This window comes from Rhodamnia argentea, chromosome 7 (assembly GCF_020921035.1).
Source record: "Rhodamnia argentea isolate NSW1041297 chromosome 7, ASM2092103v1, whole genome shotgun sequence".
NCBI lineage: Eukaryota > Viridiplantae > Streptophyta > Magnoliopsida > Myrtales > Myrtaceae > Rhodamnia > Rhodamnia argentea.
The window spans coordinates 6,624,980-6,648,576 of NC_063156.1; the positions used below are offsets into that span (position 1 = coordinate 6,624,980).

The 23,597-nt window shown below is 40.0% G+C and overlaps 3 protein-coding genes across 3 annotated transcripts in view; all 3 read left to right on the forward strand.

The window, feature by feature from the left end:
- Positions 1-23,597, forward strand: part of LOC115746805 — a 959,385-nt gene that overhangs the window by 406,544 nt on the left and 529,244 nt on the right. The gene's annotated exons all lie outside the window — the stretch shown is intronic.
- Positions 2,222-6,646, forward strand: LOC115746848 (protein LIGHT-DEPENDENT SHORT HYPOCOTYLS 10-like). Its single transcript, XM_030682780.2, has 3 exons — positions 2,222-2,576; positions 2,735-3,054; positions 6,292-6,646. Exons 1-2 carry the CDS (start codon positions 2,366-2,368, stop codon positions 3,046-3,048), a joined length of 525 nt encoding a protein of 174 aa, XP_030538640.1. The 5' UTR covers positions 2,222-2,365; the 3' UTR covers positions 3,049-3,054; positions 6,292-6,646.
- Positions 20,475-22,907, forward strand: LOC115746827 (F-box/LRR-repeat MAX2 homolog A). Its single transcript, XM_048282080.1, has one exon. The coding sequence runs from the start codon at positions 20,586-20,588 to the stop codon at positions 22,689-22,691; it is 2,106 nt and encodes a 701-aa protein (XP_048138037.1). The 5' UTR covers positions 20,475-20,585; the 3' UTR covers positions 22,692-22,907.

Genomic DNA, 23,597 nt, shown 5'->3' on the forward strand with positions numbered 1-23,597 from the left:
TATTTGAATCATAAGAAGTTTGAAACAAATGAATGAACTATTTTTCGTCGTCTGTCTCAATCCGGAGAACCACGGTCCAAGCATTCTGTGAAACGGCATCAGTCCCGTCATTATTTGAGATTAGGGTTTTTACCTACATGGAAGTTGAAGTTCTTCACTTTTTTTCAGTTTAATTTTCTGGTAGGTGAATGAACCATCTGCAAGATTAGACAGAAATACGATTAATTAGTATATAGATAGAAGATTATTGTGAGTTACTCACATGCTTCCATAGATTGTTTTCTCGGGTTATAATGGATGGATTTTGCGGAGCGACTATCATTCCATCTAAATAATTAAACTTGAGATAAAGGTGTGATTTAACATTTGAACACTCTTATCGCTACTCAAAAATCTTCTCGTGGTGATGAACTCTTGTCATGGTTGGACAGTCTATTCGGATACAAATCTGGTGTGCTGCCCCAAAAGGAATGGTGCAATTAAAGGTGATTAGAGCGGGTCTCCTAGGAAATATCGCATCTAAACTCGTTTTCTTTCGGAGCTGGAAAAAACTCGATTAATTGGGGTTGTGGAGAGGTGACGGGATTAGCTCCAATCATCCCAGAATCGACATAATATCGAACATATATTGTCTACCGATGAAGTAGGGCAGACTTTAAGTATGGAATTCTATAAGTACAAACATATGCGTAGGCTGAATATGTTCAAGGTTGTCTGAATATTAAGCTCCAACTGAATTGAGCCTTTCTTGCTAATGTGGTTCTATTGATGCATTCAGAATCAGCCTACACGAAAAAACTGATGAGGGGTATAAAGCGAAATAGGATTATGGTCGTCCAGTACATCATTTTTGGACCACCTGACGTTGATGGTACCATAATTAGGCAGTAAAATAATATGGTCGTGGCATCCAATCATATTTATGCTCGTGGAATCTTCCTTAGTGGGACACAAAGATTGGTCAGATGTCATTTCCATCAAAAGAGAATTGACGTGCACCTCAGGCCCCCCCCCCTCCTCACTCACACTACTCAAATCATGGCACCTTCGAATTCTCACTTGTTAAGGCCACATCCAGCCCCCTAGGTTTGCCTTAATTCCACAAACATGCCACATGCCGACCTAATTTTCTTTGATTTTCTCCATAAATGACCTAATTTTCTGATATTAGAATATAGTTTTTTGTTGGCATAAACCCCGAGAAAGAAGAAAATCAGGGCCTAGGAATTTAGGGTTTGGAAAGATTATATGAAATCCAAGGCTGTTTCCCAATCAGGAAACCGACCATAACCATTTTCTTCTTTAAATAAATGAGGCAATTTACTTCGTTGTCTTATAATAAACGACCATTCAAGAAAAAAATATTGACGAAGAATATAGTAAGCTCTGAAGATGGACCGATCTACAACATAGGAGTGAATGAATTCCATGTATGGGAGTCATTTTATTTTCTTATTTATTTATTTATTTATTTGACGTGTAACTATGCCTTCAATGGATAATGACATTAATATGCAAGTTCCGTATAGCTATTTTATTACGTAATTTATTGATATTTTCAGGTTTATTCTTGAAAATGACAAGCAAAATAGCGACAGGAAATCTGAAAGAGAAGATCTCATTCACATCTACTCTTCAACTAAGGGGGTCAAAAATATGAACAAAGCTTCCAGAGAAGTAGTTTCTACGAGTCAAAGCTGGACTTCTTGAGTAAGTTCCACGGCTGCTAACTAAATTTCCATTAAAAACTTCAAAATTTTCAAAAAGAGGAGAAATTATAACTTCTATATTACATGCAACTTATTTGTGGTCACTTGGCTATAAGTATTTCTGGTCCTCACGTTAGATCCACTTTTTAAACCCTCAAGTTCAAAGCAAGTTCAAATTTTCCTTCTTATTTTCATTTCATGGGGGCTCGAGTAGGGCGAAAGAAGGAACTAGAAATCCAACTTCACTTCTCTAGGGCTACTTTTGTCAAGATTAGGCTGATATCGCGCCAATTCTTTCTTCAGTATACATCTGCTTTTCAAACTTTCGAGAGTGAAATGTAGGTTATAATTGTCACCGTCTACAATAAAGAAGACAAGTTAATTGAAAATCAAAATTTAAGTGGAAAATGCAATTGGAGAGAGAGAAAGAGAGGGGGGAAAGCAACCTCTCCTTTGGCCCACGCCATGTCTACTCAGTAGGCCCACGACATGATCTTTCTTCATCTTCCTCTCCACTCCGATTCTCTCCTGTTTTCTTGACCTCTGCCTCTCATCAGTCATTGCCTTATTTAGCAAAAACCGAAACCCTTCATCAGTCTTTCATCAGAGTTTCTCTCTGTAAGTGATTTTGAGAGAGAGGGAGGGAGGGATAGATCATGTCGAGCGAAAGGGGGAAGGACCTCGTTGAAGGGTCGTCGAGATCTCCCGGTAGCGATTCGCCAGCAACACCAAGCCGGTACGAGTCACAGAAAAGAAGAGATTGGAATGCCTTCATTCAGTACCTGAAGAACCAAAGGCCCCCAGTTCCACTCTCACAGTGCAACTACACTCATGTTCTTGAATTCCTCCGCTATCTCGATCAGTTTGGTAGTGCAGCCTTTCATGACTTCTAGTTCAATCGAGATTGCAAATTCTAAAAGCTTAAGCAAATGATTTATGTACAACATAATATCATTTCATTTTGCACATGAAATTCTATGCATCGAAATTTCATCACCATTTCTTTGTTGTGATGCTTTAAATAGGCAAGACTAAAGTTCACATCCAAGGATGCATGTTCTATGGGCAGCCGGAGCCGCCGGCTCCGTGTACGTGCCCGCTCAAGCAAGCATGGGGAAGCCTCGATGCACTCATCGGGAGGCTCCGAGCCGCCTACGAGGAGAACGGAGGGACCCCAGAAACAAACCCCTTCGCTAGTGGCGCCATCCGAGTTTATCTCCGAGAAGTGAGGGATTGCCAATCTAAGGCGAGGGGGATTCCATATAAGAAGAAGAAGAAGGCAACGAATCAAACCAAGGGGAGCGAGGAATCGAGCTCTGGCGCCGTGCACTTCTCTTGATAAGTGGTAATTGACTCCCCAAAGAATTTTTCTTGATTCTGAATTTTGACTTACACAGTTTGATCAGCATAATTCTTGAATTGACATTCAACTTGCTTTGATTGAATTGAGGATTTGACATTGAAGCAGGCATCTTCCAATAGTGTATCCGATACGTATAGAGTATGGAATGCACGCAATATAGCTAGCTACATGTGGCTATATTAGTACAGTGATAACAAGCAACAAAAGAAAACAGTAACCCTAATTTCATACAGGAAGAATTAATCTCTGAACCTTCCTCCTTATTCTCAATCTCTGTCCATCATTCTTGTGCCGTATTTGGCACACAATATAGAAAACAATGTCTATAATTCTTTGTAATTTAACGACATTAATCTTGTCATTCGCATGTTGATGTGGTCTCTTTTATAAAAATCCTCCGGATCTTTTAAGATTCTCGAGATTTCGTGCCCCCATTGATGATCGTTAGTACAACGGACACATTTAATTTAACTAAAATATCCATAGTGATTGGAAGCAAATGATTAGAAACCATAGTGATTGGAAAGAAAATAATTCATCCTGTTTTTAGGGTTCCTTAAAATAATCCTTTGCGGATATTTTATTTGATTCATGCATGCTTTCACATTAGCCTTTAACGTTTTTCAAACGCAAGCTCTCATCATTGCCAATCTCCTCTACGTACGAGAAGGCAAATTGCTTACTTAATAGCACTTTTTGTTTTCCTTAAAGCTGACAAAACTTGTCTTAATTAATTCTGCACTGAGATTAACGAAGGCGTCATAAAGAGGAACTTTATTAGACATCTTGTAAAGCACATTATGCGCTTGATCCTGTGTGTTTGATTCTATTCTCATCACTCTCCTTTTAGTTTGCATTGGCCTTTTCTTACGGGTGATTAAGACCCTTATTCATCTGATTAACATGCTAAACGCCACATTCAAGATTAAGTCTCATTTACATGCATGTTTCATTCTTATAGTTAGAGGCTATTTAGTGAGCACAGAGGTTTCAGGCTAGTTACAACTTAAATCTACCTAAACGATGAAATGCTCTCTTTGGCATTGTGAAATAGTACAATCTAAGCAAGCTTAGAGGAAGAACAAAGTTGAAAAATGCATCTACGAGGTTAGTAAGTTATTTCATGAATTCAAGATTTACCTACTTACGTTGTTGTTTCCTTGTCATAAAAACAAGTTGACAAAATTTACTTTGTTGGATTGGTTTGTCTTCCAGTTCTCCTTTGACGGCCTCATAGGAGTAGTGAAGAAAACACAACTGAGAAATTCATCTTCTACACAGTTCAAACAAAAAACTCAAAGATTACTTTGCTTGAACGAATATCATTCTCACTAAGTATTGGTCATCATAGATTAGAAAGTTCAATATTCAAATCTAGATAAGAAACCTATGTTGATTAATTAAATGGTATGTTATGAATCCAACTTTTGGTTGTGTTAATAAAGAGACTCATGTGATGCGGTTCTCCATGTAGTTGCTGTTATATGCAAATTTATCACATTATTAGTGACATACCCATAGAGCATGCCTCATCCGTATTCAGAAATTAAGATATAAATAACATTAGGTATCCGAAGACTAGCTCACCGATTTGATTTACAAAGTAATGTGATAGACTCTTGCTAAGTGTTGAATATGATTTGAATATGATCACTAACTTAAATTGTCACTTGCAATTTGCAACATCACATAATAACCAAATTTTTTGTATCAATCTTACTATATCTATAGTTGTCATTGTATAGATAAAGATTGTTGTTATCGGAATTCTATTGCTAATGTGGTTGATAAGGCCAATTATATTCAAAGAATGTATGCATTCCATGTTAATTTAAGTGGGATCTGGTTGTGGTTACAATTACTTCTAGTGGTATGATTTATTTGTCTATGAAAAAATTTATGTAATATTTCAACAAGTATATACAAACAAACAGGAATAGCTGTAGGTGTGTTAAGATTGATTAACATAATAAATATATAAAATAAATGATGTCACCGACGACAAGTGAGTTGAGAGCGTGACTTAGTATTTCTTGCATTAATCTACTGATAAACCATTGCCACTTTTATGGAATTGAGGCTTCAAAGTTAGGATAAGATGTTAATGACTAATGCACATCAAATGATCCGTACCTAAACATTGTCCAGTAGAAGCATTATCATGAATGTTTATGTTAAAAATATTTCTGAGATTCGAGCAAATGCATGTAAGCCATGCACCTTTCTCACTCACTAATGCGTACTTTCTTACGGCAAAATGGCCAAAAGAAAGCTTAGTATGCCCTCCGAGAAAGGGTTGTGTGACATGTCAAATAACATGATGTAAACTTAACCTGAGGGAAGAGAGAATTCATATTTCCTAGCGATAGCTCTGAGTTAGGTACAGAAAATAGAATGTCCTAGCCGGGCAGGCCGCGTTTCATTAATACGATATTGATGACAAGCGACAAGGAACCCCAATGGTACAAAGAAAATTGATTTGCCATACATTTATTGATCTTCTTAACTAAGTGAGATTGAGCAATTTGTAAAGTTAAATCCCGATTTGATTTTACAGGAGTTAGTTTGTGAAGATCCAGCACTTCTAGGTTCTGAAAATGCATATTGCAATGTCGATTCTGCCTAAAAGTCCTGCCTCGGATTCATATGAGGGTCAAATATATCTACAGCAGACATCAAGTTAACAACTCCTTGATTGCAACATTTGCTTTTGCCTGTTTAATGCTTTATCACGGGGGAATAGCTCTTGTTTTCAACTTTACGTGCTTAAAAAATTAATCCTCCATTAACAAGTAAAGCATATACTTATATAAAACATTTTGTTTGGGAGTGTTCATCCGAAAAGTTTTCTTCACTGGTTCATGCACAAGTACATCTGCACATAAACTTTCGTACAATCATCAAGTGAAAAAAACAAACATAGAACGTAGATTCTGCACCATTAATTGTAAAGTCTGCTTCACCGTGAGTATAATGCAGCAGCACCGAAATAACTAGCGCCTCAGATGCGGGATAATTAGTCTTTGAGCACTGGTTAATCGTGGGGATTTTGGAAAAGTAATGAATATTCACTTTTCGCAAAACCTTGTTCTCGTGGCCGATGAACACTTACATTCTTTTGCTATGCCATTTTGTCCGGCCTTCAGATTTCAGAAGGCTTCACATTGTTCCTCTAGAAGATATTTCAACAACAATTACTATTGATTGATACAATTTCAGGATGTCCCTGTGGAATCGGTTCATCTAGTGGATGTTGCAGCATTCGTTTTAAGGCAATGCCGCTTCTATTGCTGGCTGCTAGTACAAACTGAGATTACCAGACCTAGATGCTGCTCAAGGCTTGCTGCTATATTTGGAATGCTGCTTCTTTTCTTTTCAGCTTGGGAAAACGTTTAACCCATATGTTCAATCGCGAAATGCATTTTTTGCTTGTAACCTGTGATATGGGTGGTCGGATTACCGCTTCTTCCTGTAGTGAAAGTTAAGAATTTATGTGAGTTTGTATTGGTTCCAGGTCTCAGCTCTGGTTGTCATCCATAGATCTTCCTCCATATGCAAGAAACACTTAGTTTCAGCTTCTGGATTTCAAATATAATCATCTGGGTATAATATGTCCCTGAGATAATCTAATCGACATGTTCCTTTAATCTGCTTTCTATGGATGCATTTGTGCTGTCAAGCAAATTCTTCGGTTTATGATGAACTATCTGGTCCATTCTTTTATTGCAATCTTTTCTGGGGTTTTGGCTTTTCCGTTTCATCTTCTGTTTCTTAATTGTAGGATTATCCTCCATTTTGTTTTGGCCATCAATAGTTATTCTTCCATTTATAATGCTGTCTTCGCCCTCTCTCTTTCTCGCTCTTTTCTTCGTACACGTATATCAGAATTTTTTTGGCTTTATTTTCTGCTAGCTCTTTATGTACAATTTGGTTGACCATGAATGAACACTTTGAGTTTGAAGGGAACTGATGTTTTTGCTAGCTATACGGTTGATAATCTCTCTCAGAACGGTACAGTTACAGAGAAATTGCTACTTTGTGCTTCGTCGAGCTCTCGCATTAGGGTTTTGGGAGGTTGCGTCTCGGTTTTGGCCATGTTGGCTTCGGGAGATGATTAGCGCTTTTATCTGATGGCCGAAAAAGAGAACTAGCATCTTGATCTGGACATTATATTTGTTCATTCCATTGCGCAGATGATCGGCTGCACCTGTCTCATCAACCCCTCTTTCTTTCCTAGCGAAATCGCTTCGACTTGCTCTGTTTATCTGTAAACAGGAAGTTGGGAAGAACAGCTTACAAAAATCAACTTATGAACACTCGCTCTCTCTTATAACTTTCTCTAGGTCCCTCTCTTACTTGCTCTCCCTCTCCGTAGCTTTTGCTCTGGGTTCATTTGATCTGTCCTCTGTCGATGGAAAACAAGTGAATTGTCAACTGAAAGAATGACACATGCGCAAGTACTAAACGTAAATCTCTAATTATTTATTTCTTCCCCCCTCTTTTAGGGTTTGCTCTCTCAGCCGCCAACCCCAACCCTCCTCCATTGAAGTTCGTCCTCGAGGGAGACCTCCCTCTTCCCTCTGCCTCTTTATATCCCTATCTATCTTCTTGTCTCTTCATCTTTAAGAATTTTTAAGACTTCTTCACTAATTTTGTGGGACACCGTTCGAGCGCTCTGTAAATCTCCGAAGCTCCTTTCTTATCGCGTTTCAACGGTAAGTTTATCTGAAAGTATTTCAATCAATTATAGCTACTTTGCAGCTCTTCTCTCCTGATTTAATGTTAGATCTAAATTTGGGGGTTCTTCTATCCCGATCTAGATATAGATCCGGGGTTTACAAAACATTATTTGTGCTTTTTCAATCTGTTGGTGTTGTTATCTCTTTATTATAATGGTGCTGTGGGACGCCGAACCTAGGCGTTCACCGCCTTTTGGCGAAACAATAGTTACTATAGAGGAAGATTCCGGCGTGTGCTCATAACCGATGATGATGCAAGTTACGGTGATCAACCGCCGATTGTACTATAATGCTATGACAAATTCCTTCTTGTCGAAGGAAGGAGTTGCTGCAGATTATACAAATTGATTTATTTTTCAGATTTGTACTGGATTGTAACGTTTTATGGTTGGTTTTGTCTTGATATTTTAAGTAAAATGAAAATCTCCGTCTGACCACAAAAAAAAAAAAAGACACATGCAAAAATTCAACAGTTAATGTACAAAATGTCTCCTATATTAACAGAAGATGTCGTAAGAACGTGCAAGTATTCTTGATATTGGGATTTTATCGATTTCCTTACTTAGTGTTTTTGGGGTTTCAGTGATATTTAGTTTTGGTAGCAAGTTATCTGTTCAGATTTGAATTTGCTCTCTTTAGTTTGAGATAATCTGGGGTTTCATCCATTTAATATGCATATTATAACTTATATATAAACGTAAAGGCAGCCGATATTTTTGCTCAATTATTGCTAAAACCACTTCTTTATAAATAGTTGATCAAAATATTTTTCAAATTAGAAATTTCAACTGTCAACTATTCTCTATTTATCTCCTTTTGGCAGGATTTCACTCTCCCTCAATTTTGTTCTGTAGGGTCTCTCATTCATTGAGTTGATGTCCTTGCTGCAACTGGAGGTTTTTTTTTTTCCTTTGCTCGAACAAGATGAGTAAAGAGGTACATGAGAGAAAATTCCATTGAATTTTACAGTCTGGTCAAGCAACTACCGTTGGTTCCCCATGGCCACCCAACCCTCATGTCGAGCCCACCACCGCACGCTGCCAGCACCACCATCACCGGCTTTCACATGCCGTCACCATTGCCCCGTCACTCTTCAGTCACTAGCCTCTACCGTCGCAGCACGACCATCCCTCTTCTCCTTCAGATCCTATCTGCTGCATCTGCATCTGCATCTCTCTCTCTCTCTCTCTCTCTCAAAAGTGTCAAAAAGTGCTAAACCTTGGTGCCAGCTCAATCCTAAACATTTTATTAATGTTAATTTAGTCCTAAATCGTTTTTGGTAGAAAATTGATGGCGTGTACATCGGCCGCCCCACTTGACATGATTGGCGCTAACGTTGATAATATTTTTTTTAGTAATTTTTATACTTATTTTTCTTTTTCTTTCTTTCCCTCTTCTATTTGCAGGTGGCTTGCCCCACGCCGGTAGGGTTGGCCTCGCCTACCCAAGAGCGAGCACCAGCAAGGGTGGCCTTCGATTAGTGTTGCTAGGGCAAAGGTGATGGCCGACAAGGCCTCCATAGCCTAGGAGAGGGTTGGTGTTGCCAGCCTTGACCTGCGTCGCCGGGGCAAAGACGATGGCCAACGAGGCCTCCGTAGCCTAGGAGATGGTTGGTGTTGCCAGCATTGACTAGTGTCGCTAGGGCAAAGGCGATGGCCGACGAGGCCTCCGTCGCCTGGGAGGGGGTAGGTGTCGCCACATTTGGCGACACCAACTCATGTAACCTCTATTGCCACCACCGAGGTCGACCCATGCGGCCATCACGAATAGTGAAGGACATAGATGGAGAGACACAACAACGACTCAAGTGGGTGAGGGGCTGGTGATTGACGATAGATGGAGGCGCAATGCGAGGCCTCATTGCAGCCTCAACTAGGCGAGGATGGCTTCGGCCAAGCTAGTATGATTTTGTCGGGCCTTGTCCTCACCCAGGCAAGGCCAGCCGACAGTGGCTAGCCACCTAAATAGAAGAGGCAAAGAAAAAAGGAAGGAAAAGAAGAAAGTAATTATTAAAAAAATAAAAAATTATTAAATAATTATTTTAAAAATCCATGTCAACATTGGCCTTGCCATGTGGGACGTTGGTGTCCATGTCAGCATTTTCAGCAAAATTGACTGGATGGACTTAATCGATACAAATGTAAAAGGTTTAAAACTAAATTAGCACCAATAAAAGATTTAAAACTGAATTAATACAAATGCAATATGTTTAAGATTTTTTTACTTTCTCTCTCCATTGTCGCATGGCCGACTAAGTAGCATGGACTCTGAAAAGTGGCATGCGACACGACATGACACACTGACACGTTATTATAAAAAAAAAATAGAGAATTCCGATATGTTATATATCAAATTTATATTTTTATTTATCATGTATATATGAAAATATCGGCCTTGAGTTTCTTTTTCTTATTTTCTTTCTAGAGTTCATGATTAGATTTTTTTTTCGGTTGGCTGGGTATATTAGTTTTAGGGCGGCTGAGTAAATGACTTAAGTATATAGATATTTTTATAAATTTACATTTTGACCCTTAATTTATTGAAAATGCTTAAAATTGACTCCGTGCACGTCGAAATAGCATGTCGGGATGCTGGACTCATGTGTTGCTGAAGTGTCTGGCGCACATATCACGTGTTGGTCGCATGTTGAAGAGTGTCAGAGAGCGTCAGAGTTTCGAAGAGTGTTAGACACAATATGACACGACATGGAGGTTCCTGAAAAATGTCGGTACTTCTTAGATGGCTGCCTTTGCCCTCGACCATCGCTCCTCACTGCCTCCAGAAGCCCGTGCCACTACAACCTCGGCATTGGTGGAATCTAGTGGTGATCTTCGTGCGGTGGCCATGATGGTTTCATTGAGGCATTGACAATAAAATGACATTTTCTCTTATGCACCTCTTTGCTCATCGTGGTCGAGCATTACAAAACGTACTTTAAGTTGCAACAAAAGCATCAACTTAATGAAGGAGGGAGAATTAGATCTCGTCGAAATAAGAAAAGTGGAGAATAGTTTAAAAAAAAAGGCAAGAGGACACCTCAAGTTTTAATATTTATGTACAACGTTCATTTTGGTGCCAATATTTTTTTTATCACTTGAGTGTCAATTTTTTTTAAAAACAATTATTTGAGTGCCAACTCCGGTAAGGTCACCGGTATTTCTTGCCGTTGGCACTAAAATGATCTTTTTTTCTCTTATTTGGCACTAAAGTGGTCATTTTTTGGATCATTTAAGTGCCAATTTTTTTGAAAAATAATTATTTAAGTGCCAACTCTGGTGAGATCGTTGAAATTTCTTACTATTGGTACTAAAGTGATCATTTTTTCTCCCATTTGGCACTTAAGTGATACAAAAAAAATATTAGCACAAAAGTTAGCGTTGTACACAAATATTGGCACTTGAGGTGTCCTTATGCCTGTAAAAAAAAAGTGAATCTTTAAGGTTTTTTTTTTTTTGGTCAAAGTGTATCTTTAAGTCGAAAGGTATTTTAATCAACTATTTGCAAAGAGGTGGTTTTAGCAACAAATGAGATGGAATTGTGGCTGCCTTCAGTAAATTATGTAAACCAAAAGGAGAACTCCTTCCATTAAGAATCACAATCCTTTATTTTCTTTCTTGAAATATCCCGTATGGACAAATGTGTAGATTAATAATTTAATTTCAGCTCTTACATATTTTAATCTCGGATTTCGTATCTTTTGTATTCGTAGTATTTTGTCAAGATGGCTTGGAACTACTTTTTGATTGTTAATTTCTTACCTACACGCAATGCTAGCGCCCTTTTCGCTGGTCATGAACAAAGCAAACTTTCGAGTACCCGTGAAGGATAATTTTATTCAAGAGACCTCCAAACATGTCTCGAAATCGAAAATCTTAGATCGAGTAACAACTTAGTAGTATTAGAGAGGGTTGGAGAAGTGATAAATGCCAATCCATTGGCATCCTTGAAGAGGGCACATTTCAAGTATGGCGAGCAATTTTTGGCACAAGTGACACATTTTAACGCGATCATTAGACAAACCTTAAAGTAACCCGAATTCTATACGGATTTTATAGTAACCTAATTTGCATAATATGATGTTTTTTTTTTTATCTGTCTTACTCTAACTCTCATCTTTCAGACTTTTACTCTATCTTTTTGTAGAGCGGATGAGTCAAAACTAAAAGTCTCCACCCAACTCAATTCTCTTACCACTGGGCTGTGTGCCCAATGGGTTATGTAATAACCTTTAAATGACACAATTAAATTCCTGAACACGGCACATGAGCACGACCAGCTTTCGATTTGGACTTTTATTTAGGTCCATTGCTAGTGTAAAGAATGTCTTGTGCATCCAGCGTTGGATGGATGACTAGTGGATAAATTCAGTTATGTTGGGTTGCATGGTAGCTACAATGGTCCGCCTATTTGGGCAACCACACCGTATCCATTAGAAATAACTGCATTAGCAATTTCTTTTTGATTGTTCGTTCCTTTAGTTTTTATATCGATAGAAAACACAGGACAAAGAGATAATAGAGGAAAAAGAATGACAAAACTCCACTCTATTGTCCAACGCTCGAATCTCGCAAGGCCATACGTCGGAGGATCTTAATATGTGGACGGTGGGTACATTCCCTCATGTGATCGTATTTCAATCGATGATACAAATTAGTGATTCATTGTACATGTTATAGTAAGGTTTTCCGTACATTTGTTGTATTAGAGCAGGAATTCGTTTCCTTCGGGTTACGGTGCTATCTCTAGTTTTACATTTCATCGATCCAACAATCAATGTACCTATTGTCTTTTCCTTTTAGTTTTGGCAAATTCTATTCCTCTGGTTGTCTCCTCTTTGTTTTGGCCCATCCATGGCCACTTTGGGCTTGTATCGTGATCGTGGGCTATATAATCTTGGTCTCGATTGCTGACTATCTTGGTTGGTCTTCCGTGTTTCTTCTTGGTAATCCAATTTGAATTAATCTTAGCTACACATGAGTGTGTGAGGGCTATAATCTATCTAAGTAATGAAAACTGAAAATTCACTACTTAATGATATTAAGCTTGTTTGATAATCTTAAATAGAATGGGCTTAAACTATTAAATCCACTACCTAATGAGATTAGGCTTGTTTGATTAGTAAGAGATGGGTTACTTAACTTGTTTGATATAAAAATTATTAATAATAATTAAAATCTCATTAAGCTTCCGTTTGTTTCACGAAAAATGAATGATTTGGAATCCTAAAAAATGATCACTAATATTGCTTGAATTAATCGATCAATGAAGAATGTTTTCATTATCGACAACAATTTATGTTTGAACATTTTTGGAAATGATATAAAATTTTGTTTATTTTTTTTTATAAGCGATACAATTGATCGTTTTTGAAAAATATTTTTGAAACCCTTAATTTTTCGTGAAACAAACGGAGCCTAATATTGATCAAACCCACCAACAATAAATCATCATCATAGTTTGGCGTCATCCGACGGATATGTCAAATGAATTTGGTCAGATTTCACATATGAGGAATTTGACAAAAAATTTTATAAAAGTAGAAGGACTTGATCAAACAAAATAAACATATAGGAACTGATTAGAAGAGGCATGAAAGTAAAAGGACGAAAAGATTATTTTGTGCGTGGAATTTTGATTGTAATGCATTATTTACGTGCATATCATCCGGAATGGATAAATTGGATGCAATGAGAAAAGCGTTACTTGACAAAGCACTTACAGTGTACATCGTCGATAGAAAGTTTTATTTCCCCGGACGATCTCCAAAAGATGAATGTCCCCTTCTCATGCATGGTCGGTATCAAACTATGTGGACATATGTAATGATCTAGAGTCGAGAAATTCTGTCAAAATCCTATACACGACTCGGAAAAAGAAACTATCTCATCATATTTGGTGCAGACTATGTACATATCATGACAAAGAAAATTAGTTGAATCACAGGATCAAGCCGCACCTACACCGATGGGATTTCTCCTTCTTCGCGCGGAGGTGGCGGTCGAGACCTTTCATTATCGGTAGCAACATGTATCCGCATGGAGTTGTAAGTACAACTTTAGACAAAACATCACCTCCATCACCCAAACTAGCAAATATCTACACAAACCAAAAGAAGGAAACGGCCACTCTCCTCCACATCTCTCTTTCAGGAGTTGTGGGCACATCTTTCTCTTTCCAACCTAGAAATAGCATTCACTCGCTGCGAGAACCTCCTCCACGGTCCATAGCTTACAATACATGGCTGGGAATGGGCAGGACAATAGATCTTTCCAACATCACGAAAGAGACAAACATTGGGGCTGAGATCTTACTGGGGCTGAGGCACCGCAGATTGTCGGGTTTGGCCTCTCCTTTTCGTGTCGATTTTCGTGATGCCACGCAAACCCTCTTCCCATCCAGAGCGAGTGGCTTCGTGAGTTCACGGTCGAGTGGAAAACCAATACTTGGCGGGCAAGGTACGCTATCCAGTCCGAGGAAGAGAGCGAAATTGAACTGAGCAATCTCGTCTGTACAAGCAACTTGGGAGATTGATGTCTGAGAAGGACTAAGGGTGGATTTGTTTCGGCTTTGCAAATAGTCTTTGAGGGAATGAAAATACCTTTAGGCTAGTCAAGTTTGGAGAAATCTAAATGCTTTTAGTAAAAAAAAATATTTTGGAATATAACTTTGAGCTAACTAGTGTTTGGCCAAAAAAAATTTACAAAGGGATGTTTTTTACAATATTTATTTTTAAATAAAAAATAAAAATCAAACCTAGGGCTAAGCCACCGATCTTCGGCAAGCCGGATCCGGTGTCGAGTGGCCGTTGGCCGAGGCCACTAGGGGTCGAGTGACGCTTGACGCAATCATAGCTAGGGTTGCGTGAGTGAGGGCCCCCGGGTTCGCGCGACCCCTATCGGCCGTCTCCTGGGATCGTGCGACCCCCGGTGGCCGTCGCGTGAGATCGCGTGGCCACCGGCTAGCTAGATCTAGTTGGCCGGTCGCCTAGGGTTTGATTTTCTGTTTTCTTTTATTTTTTTTTTAAAAATAATGTAAAGAAAAAGAAGAGGGGGAAAAGCGGAATTTGAAAGAACAAGTGTTGATAGTTTTAGAAGAAAAAATCCAAACTGTAGCATTTGCAAAGATGCTTTTTAGCTTTTCCAAGGTCAACTTCCATTCCAATATCCTTTGGGAATGGTTGCTAAATGCCCCACATTTTCCTCAAGGGGCTTTAAGGCCTCAATGGGCTTTAAAAAAGTTGAACCAAACCCACCTTAAATGAGTCTATTTCATCTCAGCAAGCTTGATGATGTTCATGGGATTCGGGGTGGAGTGTCGAATATTATCTAGCGGAAATCAAAGGTTTCTCCTTTACATTAAAGAGGAGACTGAGCAAGTAGCTCAAATAAGTGTCTATTTTTTTCAGAATTGCCAATTCTTTCGTAATTGGCACGGAAAGAGATCTACTTTTTGGGCAATAGAATATGAGAATTGTCCCCTTCATGGCCAGTTGGAGCCCAATGGATAAAGCTCTAATACCTTCTGACAATTGCTGGCTTCACAACAACTTAAAAAGGAAATTTTATATGAGTTTAAGAATCTTTTTATTTTGTAAAAATTAAATGATTTAAAAAAAAATATTATCTTAAAACGATTGCTTATATTATTTATAAAAATAAAAGGATGAAAAATATTTTCATCGCTCACGAAAATATTTCAAAACGATAATAATAAATATTTTTTATTGATTAATTATTTCAAACGATAAATGATATTTTAAGTCATTTATTTTATATAAACTTTGAGACACGGTGTGTCGAACAGAAGTCAAATTTTCGATAAGCCAAAGAGCACAAGAAAATGAGAAGAACAAAAAAAAAACACACAAACAAAATCGAAGGCAAATTTTGGATGGCGACGGAAAGATTTGTGAAATAAGCGTGGCGAGAAGACGTGCCATGTGTCTTGGAGGCATCGCTGTCCAATCCCAATTCGACAAATGGATGATCAAGAACGTCACCCTAAAGTGGGAAAAAAAGATCGAAAAAGAAAAAGAAAAGAAAAAGAAAAAGAAAAAGAAACTCAATCACGTGCGATCCCATCAATCGACAACCCCACACAAGCAAAAATCCAAAGGGGCCCTGGGCCTGGGGCCCTCCCGCAACCTCATCCAGAGCGAATCCCATCCGTCCCTCTCCAACAGGACACCTTGGATAAGATGATCAAAGAGGAAAAGATTTGCTTCATCACCTGCCCAATTAGCGCTAATCATGTCTTGTCCTGTTGTCCCAATCAGATCTGTTTCAAGCGATTTGGGATTTTAGTATGTCAAGGCAAGGAGCACGAAATATAAAGTGCAGATCTTTTTATTCTCAGTCTGCCAAGATAAAGGAAGAATAAAAAAGAGAGGACAAAATGGAAAGGCGATGATGATAAATTTTGAGAAGGAGAGTGGTAATGAATGCCCCGTGACCCGTGGTTATCTCAGGTTAATTGAAGCAAAGCTGTGAATATCCTTTTCCTCTCAAACGGTCGCGAAAAATAATCACATGGGGCCATGGCATGCGACTTCGTTTTCGTCAACCCTAGAGTAGTCGTCGGAGGAGGATTGAGGAAATGTTGGATGATGGATCCTTCATAAGTTAAGAAGGGACAAATCGAGGTGACCAAAAAATTACAGGGTTTTAAAACAAGATGAGCCTTAAGATTACAGAGGGCAAAACAAAGAGACAAGATTGTCATTTTGGTCCTTCAATTTCAAGTTAAATTCCCCAGTTGCCAACAGCAGACAATTACATTAAGTTGGCACCGAAAAATTCATGACATTAGCTATGGAGGTTCGAATTGATACCCATATATTACGTGCGATGCAACTAACGGTCCACAGAAAACATGTGGCGGGGGCGCTTCAGCAGCCCTAAAAGTACACCGACTCTAGTTTTAATACGTCAAAACAAAGATAGAACGACACTGACCTTAGTTCTTTTTATAAATTGAACAAATATTTGGATCTTTTTTGTAATAATTCCATCGTATTTGTTCATTTCGTGTAGTATATAATATAGGTGATGAAAAGATGCGGTATGTGACACGTAAGATGGTCGGCATCTATATCAACAAGATATGGCCAAATGATGACGCGAAAAATCAAACCGGAATTTTCCTTACCAAACGACAGAAAACATTTTTCTGCCCATTTTCAGATCTCAATCAAACACCTAAAAATATTGTCATTTCCCTGGAAAATGACTTTTTGCCGAACGTTTTCCAAATATTTCCCATTCTTTGCGAAACAAAATGGAGCCTGGGGTTACATAGATTTCAATAGAAACCATGAGAAGCGTAATCTACTTCATTTTCATATATATTTGACATAGAATACATACACTTATATAACATATCGCTAAACAGAAAAAGGGGAAAGAGAAGATCTACAGAATATCTCCAGCTAATTACAAAAGATACACTAGATAATATGCTAACAAAGAATAAAAGGTAAATCCTAGAGATACACTAAACAAAATGTAAGCCTTTAGCAATCTTCCGTAATAGAAACAACGCATATGTTGAATTGTCGTTTAAGCTGGAATTAGGGTTTACGATTTGTGCTTAGACATCAAAATGCGGCAGGCATTGGCATAAAGTACCCTTAGACAACCAAACGTTGGAAGTCAAAAGCTTAGAGACACGTGAGCCTAAAATGCTATCACCACTGAATCAAAGATTGATGGCCAGCCTGTAAGAAAAAGAAAAGGTGAATCGCCTTCTCACTCTGATTCTCAAAAGATTGGAAGGTCCATTCTCGTGGGCTGCGTGCGAAACACATGCTGCGAAAGAAAGAACAGAGATTCAAAAATGTTATCTTTGATTATATGAGTGAAGTCGATGGTCGATTTACACGAGCCCATTGACCTAGTCGAGTGCATTTGATTGATGTCTTTTTGTCACTAAGGAAGCATCTTTCATGCCCACCGAAACCTAAGTCGAATTTTCCCCACACATTCTCTCTCTTCGATTTGATTTGAGATAAGCACGAGCTTATCTCAAACTCAATGGACCCACCCCCTTTACTTGTTCTTTTTTTTTTTTTCTTTTCGAGTTTTTTCATAAGGGGAGGATTTCGAGATTTCGTCACTTATTCCTGTTCAGTTAGTATTTTTCTCGTCGTAAAGAAAAGAGAGTAGCAGCCGCCGTCGATAGGATACTCTCGAAATTCTATTGGCGGCTTGCGGAATGTGTGGTATTCCAATACGTGGATAGAGTTCACATGGGAAGTGTCTCCTCGGAATTTCAACTGAGTTATGTAAAGTGAGAATCAAGCCGGAATGATGGAAGTCCCTCGAAATTTGGCGAGTTAGGCTAAAACTCAATACCGTGGGACAGGAAATCTGATCGCGATTCCGGACACGACCAAAGGTGATTCTCTTTTGTCATCTCAAAGGCCTATAGGTAGCTCAAATAATGAAAAAACCATAAGAAGGAGAACTGTTATGATTGTTACGATTCAATTCAATCGGTCGGGTATTCTAATATATTCGGACAAGCCGTCCTATAAAATAATATTTCTAAAAAAAAAAATTGAGACGGTTTTAATATGCAAAAGCGCAATCAGCTTCACTATCAACTTGCGCATTTTCGTGGATTTTACGCGGGAAAAAAATATATTATTCTCTTTGATTTTGGGAATGAGGTCCAGATATTAGTCAAAAAGTCCAACAAGTTGAGTTATCCACAACTCTTTAGGCAGAATAATAAAACTAAATTAAAAAAGAAAAGATTCCAATTTAAGACAAGCAAGACCAAATTTGTCCAGATCCCCAATCCAATCCAATCCAACGAGCCTACTCTGTTTCTGGATTTAAAGATGAGTCTAAGACAACGATGTCCATTGCTTCCATGTCCAAACACAATGATAGAGACCCGCAATTTTCCCTTCCTTTTTTCCAATTTTTATCTTTGATTTTCTCCATCTTTTCTTCTCTCTTTTTCCCGTGAAATAAAAGAAACCCTCTCGAAAATCGCCTTCACGCATTTGCTGTGAAGAAGCACATGAATTTACACATGAATTTGTACCACGTTGTATGCATTTTTTTCCTTTCACGAAAAAATCGAGAATGGTAATTTTCAATGGATGGGAATTTTCCCGGTTCCGATCCATCCCGAATATTAGAGAATCCAAACTATTTAGAACTCTCTCCTTTTCACCTTTTTGGTGGCTTTTGGCATCCCTTTTACATCCACTAAGGCCAATATGAATTTATCCACATTTGCTGCTTCGGTCATGTCAGCGATTTCCGATCAATAGTACTCAATTGGTAATTTGTTAAAAGTTTTATGACTCGGTTGGCGAAATTTAAAGGTTTATGACAATATTGGCAACAATACAATACATTTAGGAATTTTTGGATAATTTTTCCTTTTTTGTACAATAAACACGTATCCAATTTATAGCAATATCATATCTACCAGGCTCTGAATAACTTTAAAAGACATTGATAAAACTCTCCTTACATTGCGATGAGAGCACGCAACGAAACTCGGATAAAAAATGATTTTTTTTAAATATCAATTAAATTGTATTAAGGAGGTAATTGCCCGGATTAAAGGTGTGATAATGGTGATGATGACCGAAACGTTAAGAATGAAAAATGGAATTATTTTTCTACTAATTATCAGTTAATCTTCTATTCGGCCTCAAGATATTAGGGAGCCTAATTAAGTAGTTGCTAGTGAAAAAGCTTGAAGCCGCTCGTAAAAGGGAAATTAGCTGAAGAACTAATGCTCCCCAACCAATACCTGTAGATTAAATTTTCGCAATCTTTCATAATAGAAGGCAAGTGAAATCGTGTCGTCTCAAGTAAATAAAACTGAGGATTTGTCTCCGAATAATTAGAGAAAACCATTTGAGCGAAAAATTTGAAAAATTATATGCATTATAACATTAAAGTAAGAGACTTTTCTTCTTTATCCTATTAAACAAACCACAGTCCTTAGACGATGTATGCAACATTATATCAAGAGAGCGAATTGATTATATAACAGTTTTTGGAAAATCATTATGCTAATAATCTATTATGGGCCATAGAAAATAAATATATAAATAACTAAAAATTACTGTGAGATTTATTCTTTTAAGGATTTATAGCTCACAAGTCATAATATGCTATTATTCTCACAGTCTCCAAAGACTATTATGTTAGCAAAGTTCATTAAGAAATTATATATAGAGATGCAATACATGTCTCATTAAAAAAGTTGAAAAGGAACTTTAAAAGAAAAAAAGAAGGTAAAATAACAATCGAGGCGATTTTTTTAACGTTAAAAAAAATTAAATCAAACTAAATAAATAAAAACTTTAAGAAATTGTAAAGTTGCTTCAGCGACAATCCTACAGGAAAAGGGTGCTCATGTTAGTAACCCCTAACCCGAACGTTAATGCGTTTTTCTGTAGCTGTTTAATCTACCGTCATTTGTTTAATCCCTGCCTAATCAAACGATCAGATTCCCGCTTCAAAACTTAATGCGACCCGAACGCGACCCGAATCCGAGTCAATCCATCTGATTGGTGATTACTCCTTCCTACCTATTATCCTCATTCCTCATGTTATTTGTACATTGCATACACCCTCCCCCACGCGCTCCGGTCGCGTGTGTGTCAAAACTCCTTCACCTCATATCACGTGGGTTTCCATTTCACTTGGCAAGCTGTGCCCATCCCTCTCCCACCGTTTCTCTTCCCTCTCCCTCTCTCTCCTCCTGCCCACAGCGAGATCGCCGCCGCCCGCCGCCGCCGCGATGGCGAGGCGCTATTACGCCACCGACATCGGCGATCTCCCCGACGCCATCCTCTCCAACATCTTCTCCCTCGTGACCGACACGCGCGCCCGCAACGCCCTCTCCCTCGTCTGCCGCAAGTACCTCGCCCTCGAGCGGGCCACCCGCGTCTCCCTGACGCTCCGCGGCAACGTCCGGAACCTCTACTGGATCCCAACCGGCTTCCGGCGCGTGGAGCACCTCGACCTCTCCCTCCTCTCGCCGTGGGGCCACGACCTCGCCTCCTCGGTCTCCGACCCCTTCCTCCTCGCCCACCGCCTGCGCGTGGCCTTCCCGTCGGTTACCTCCCTCACAGTCTACGCGCGATCCCCGGCGACGCTCCAGGTGCTCCTCCCGCAGTGGCCGCGCCTCTGCCGCGTCAAGCTGGTGCGGTGGCACCAGCGGCCTGCGCAGTCGCCCCTCGGCGCCGACTTTGAGATGCTCTTCGAGCATTGCCGGTCTCTCTCCGTGCTCGACCTCTCGAGCTTCTACTACTACACCGAGGACCTCCCTCCGGCTCTCCAGGGTTATCCTTCGATTGCGTCCTCCCTCACGAGGTTGGATCTCTTGACGACGTCGTTCAGCGAGGGGTTCAAGACGGAGGAGATTCGTGTGATTGCCGGCGCCTGCGGCAACCTGCGGGAGCTCCTTGTCGCGTGCACGTTTGATCCCAGGTACTTTGGGTTCGTGGGCGATCAGGCTTTGCTCGATATAGCTGCGAATTGTCCGAAATTGACTCTGCTTCACTTGGTCGATACTTCTTCGCTGGCGAATCCGAGAGGCGATCCAGAGGACGATGGGCTCACTTCGGAGGATGCGGGGATTACGCGAGCGGCGCTGGTGGAGGTATTCTCTAAACTTAGCTTGCTTGAGGAGTTGGTCTTAGATGTTTGTAGAAATGTCAGAGAGAGCGGGTTTGCTCTGGAAGTGTTGAGTTCCAAATGCAAGAACTTGAGGGTGCTCAAGTTGGGGCAATTTCATGGGGTTGTGATGGCAATTGAGTCTCAATTAGATGGGTTGGCACTCTGTCAAGGTCTCACGTCTTTGTCGATCAAGAACGCAGCGGATTTGACGGATATGGGGTTGATTGAGATTGCGAGAGGGTGTTCGAAGCTGAGGAAATTCGAAATTCAGGGTTGCAAGAATGTTACCTGGCAGGGTATGAGGTTGTTGACTAGTTTACTTCGCCCGACTCTGCTTGATGTCAGGATTTCTTGTTGCAAGAAAATAGATGCTGCAGCATCTTTGCGTGCTGTGGAACCGATTCGTGATCGGATTCAGCGGCTCCACATTGACTGCGTGTGGGATGGTTTGGAAGAATGTGAAGTGGCCGAGCCCAGTGTGCCAAGCCAGAACAACGAAGTCATGCACTTTCTTGGTGGTAGCACTTACTGTGAGGATACAGGCCGTAACAAGAGATGCAAATATGCTCTCGATAGCCAATATTCCAATGCCGTCATCAATGGCAATGGATTCTTGTGCAATAGTTGGGAAAGATTGCAGTACCTCTCGCTTTGGATTGGGGTCGGCGACCTCTTGACGCCGCTTCCAATGGCCGGCCTCGGGGATTGTCCCAATTTGGAGGAGATCCACATAAAAGTGGAGGGAGATTGCAGGGGGAAGCCAAAGCCAGCAGTTCACGCATTTGGGTTGAGTATGCTTTCCCGTTACCCGGCACTTTCAAAGATGCAGTTGGATTGTGGTGATGCCATAGGTTATGTATTAACAGCGCCATCAGGGCAAATGGATCTGAGCTTGTGGGAGAGATTCTTCTTGAACGGGATTAGGGATCTTAGCCTTAACAAGCTTGATTACTGGCCTCCACAAGATCGGGACGTCAACCAGAGAAGCTTGTCGCTGCCGGCGGCCGGTTTACTCGCAGAGTGTCTAACATTGAGGAAGCTCTTCATTCACGGAACGGCACATGAGCATTTCATGAATTTTCTGCTGAGGATACCGAACCTTAGGGATGTACAGCTGAGAGAAGATTACTATCCGGCACCCGAGAATGACATGAGTACAGAGATGAGAGTGGATTCATGTAGTCGCTTCGAAGACGCATTGAGCAGGCAGTACATACCAGATTAAGGTACATGGTTGGGTCATGCTTCTTGGTCGTGAAGAGCATGACTGCAGGAAGTCCTGAAAGTTTTTTCTAGTACCATTTTTGTTGTGTACTTTGCTCAGTTTTTTCTGGCTTCTACAACGTTCACTCACTGAGTGAAATACGCTGATCATGCTTTTTTGACAACTGATGGGAATTTCTCTTGATGTGGTGGAGCAAAGTATGTCTGGTTCGATATAGACACACACAATACCCATTTCATGTCTTGTTTGCTCAAAATTTACCACAAATGTAGTGAGCAGCTAGATAGACAACATAAAGAATGCTTGTTTCTTCCATGGGACTGTCTTGGCATGGCAAACGCAGCGTTCTCGAGCGGCCTACGGAAGTTTCTCCCCTCAAGCTTGGTCATTCTGGTGATCCTGCCCTGGAATCTGAAATTGTGAAAAAGGACGTGAGCTCATAACAAAACCGAGACATGAACTGGATTTATCCACTAACTGGAATTACACGTTTCAGAGTCCGATTTGGTTCATGTGCTAGTGCAATCACAGGTATCCAGTAGCTACCAAATAGGATCGTCTTCTTCTCCTAATCCTTGTGCAGCTGAGACATCCTAGGGGTTTCTTTCCACTTCCCACTGATTTGCTTGGATGGACCTTCATTACCCGACTTGTCCTGCTCCTCCCGGCACTTCCCTTCGTTCTTAGGTTTGAAAGAGCTGGGCTTGGAGAAGAAGTCCACAACAGATTTGGCCACTGTGATGTTCTTGGAAATATGTTGAACACCTCATCGCTGGAGCGCGCTTCTCGCCACTCATGAAAGCAAAGAGAGCTTGGCTATCCCCAAGATCAGGGATCTCGTGCCTAAGCTCATTGAACTGCTTGATATACTCCCGAACCGTTCCTGTTTGTATGGGCCCACGAAGC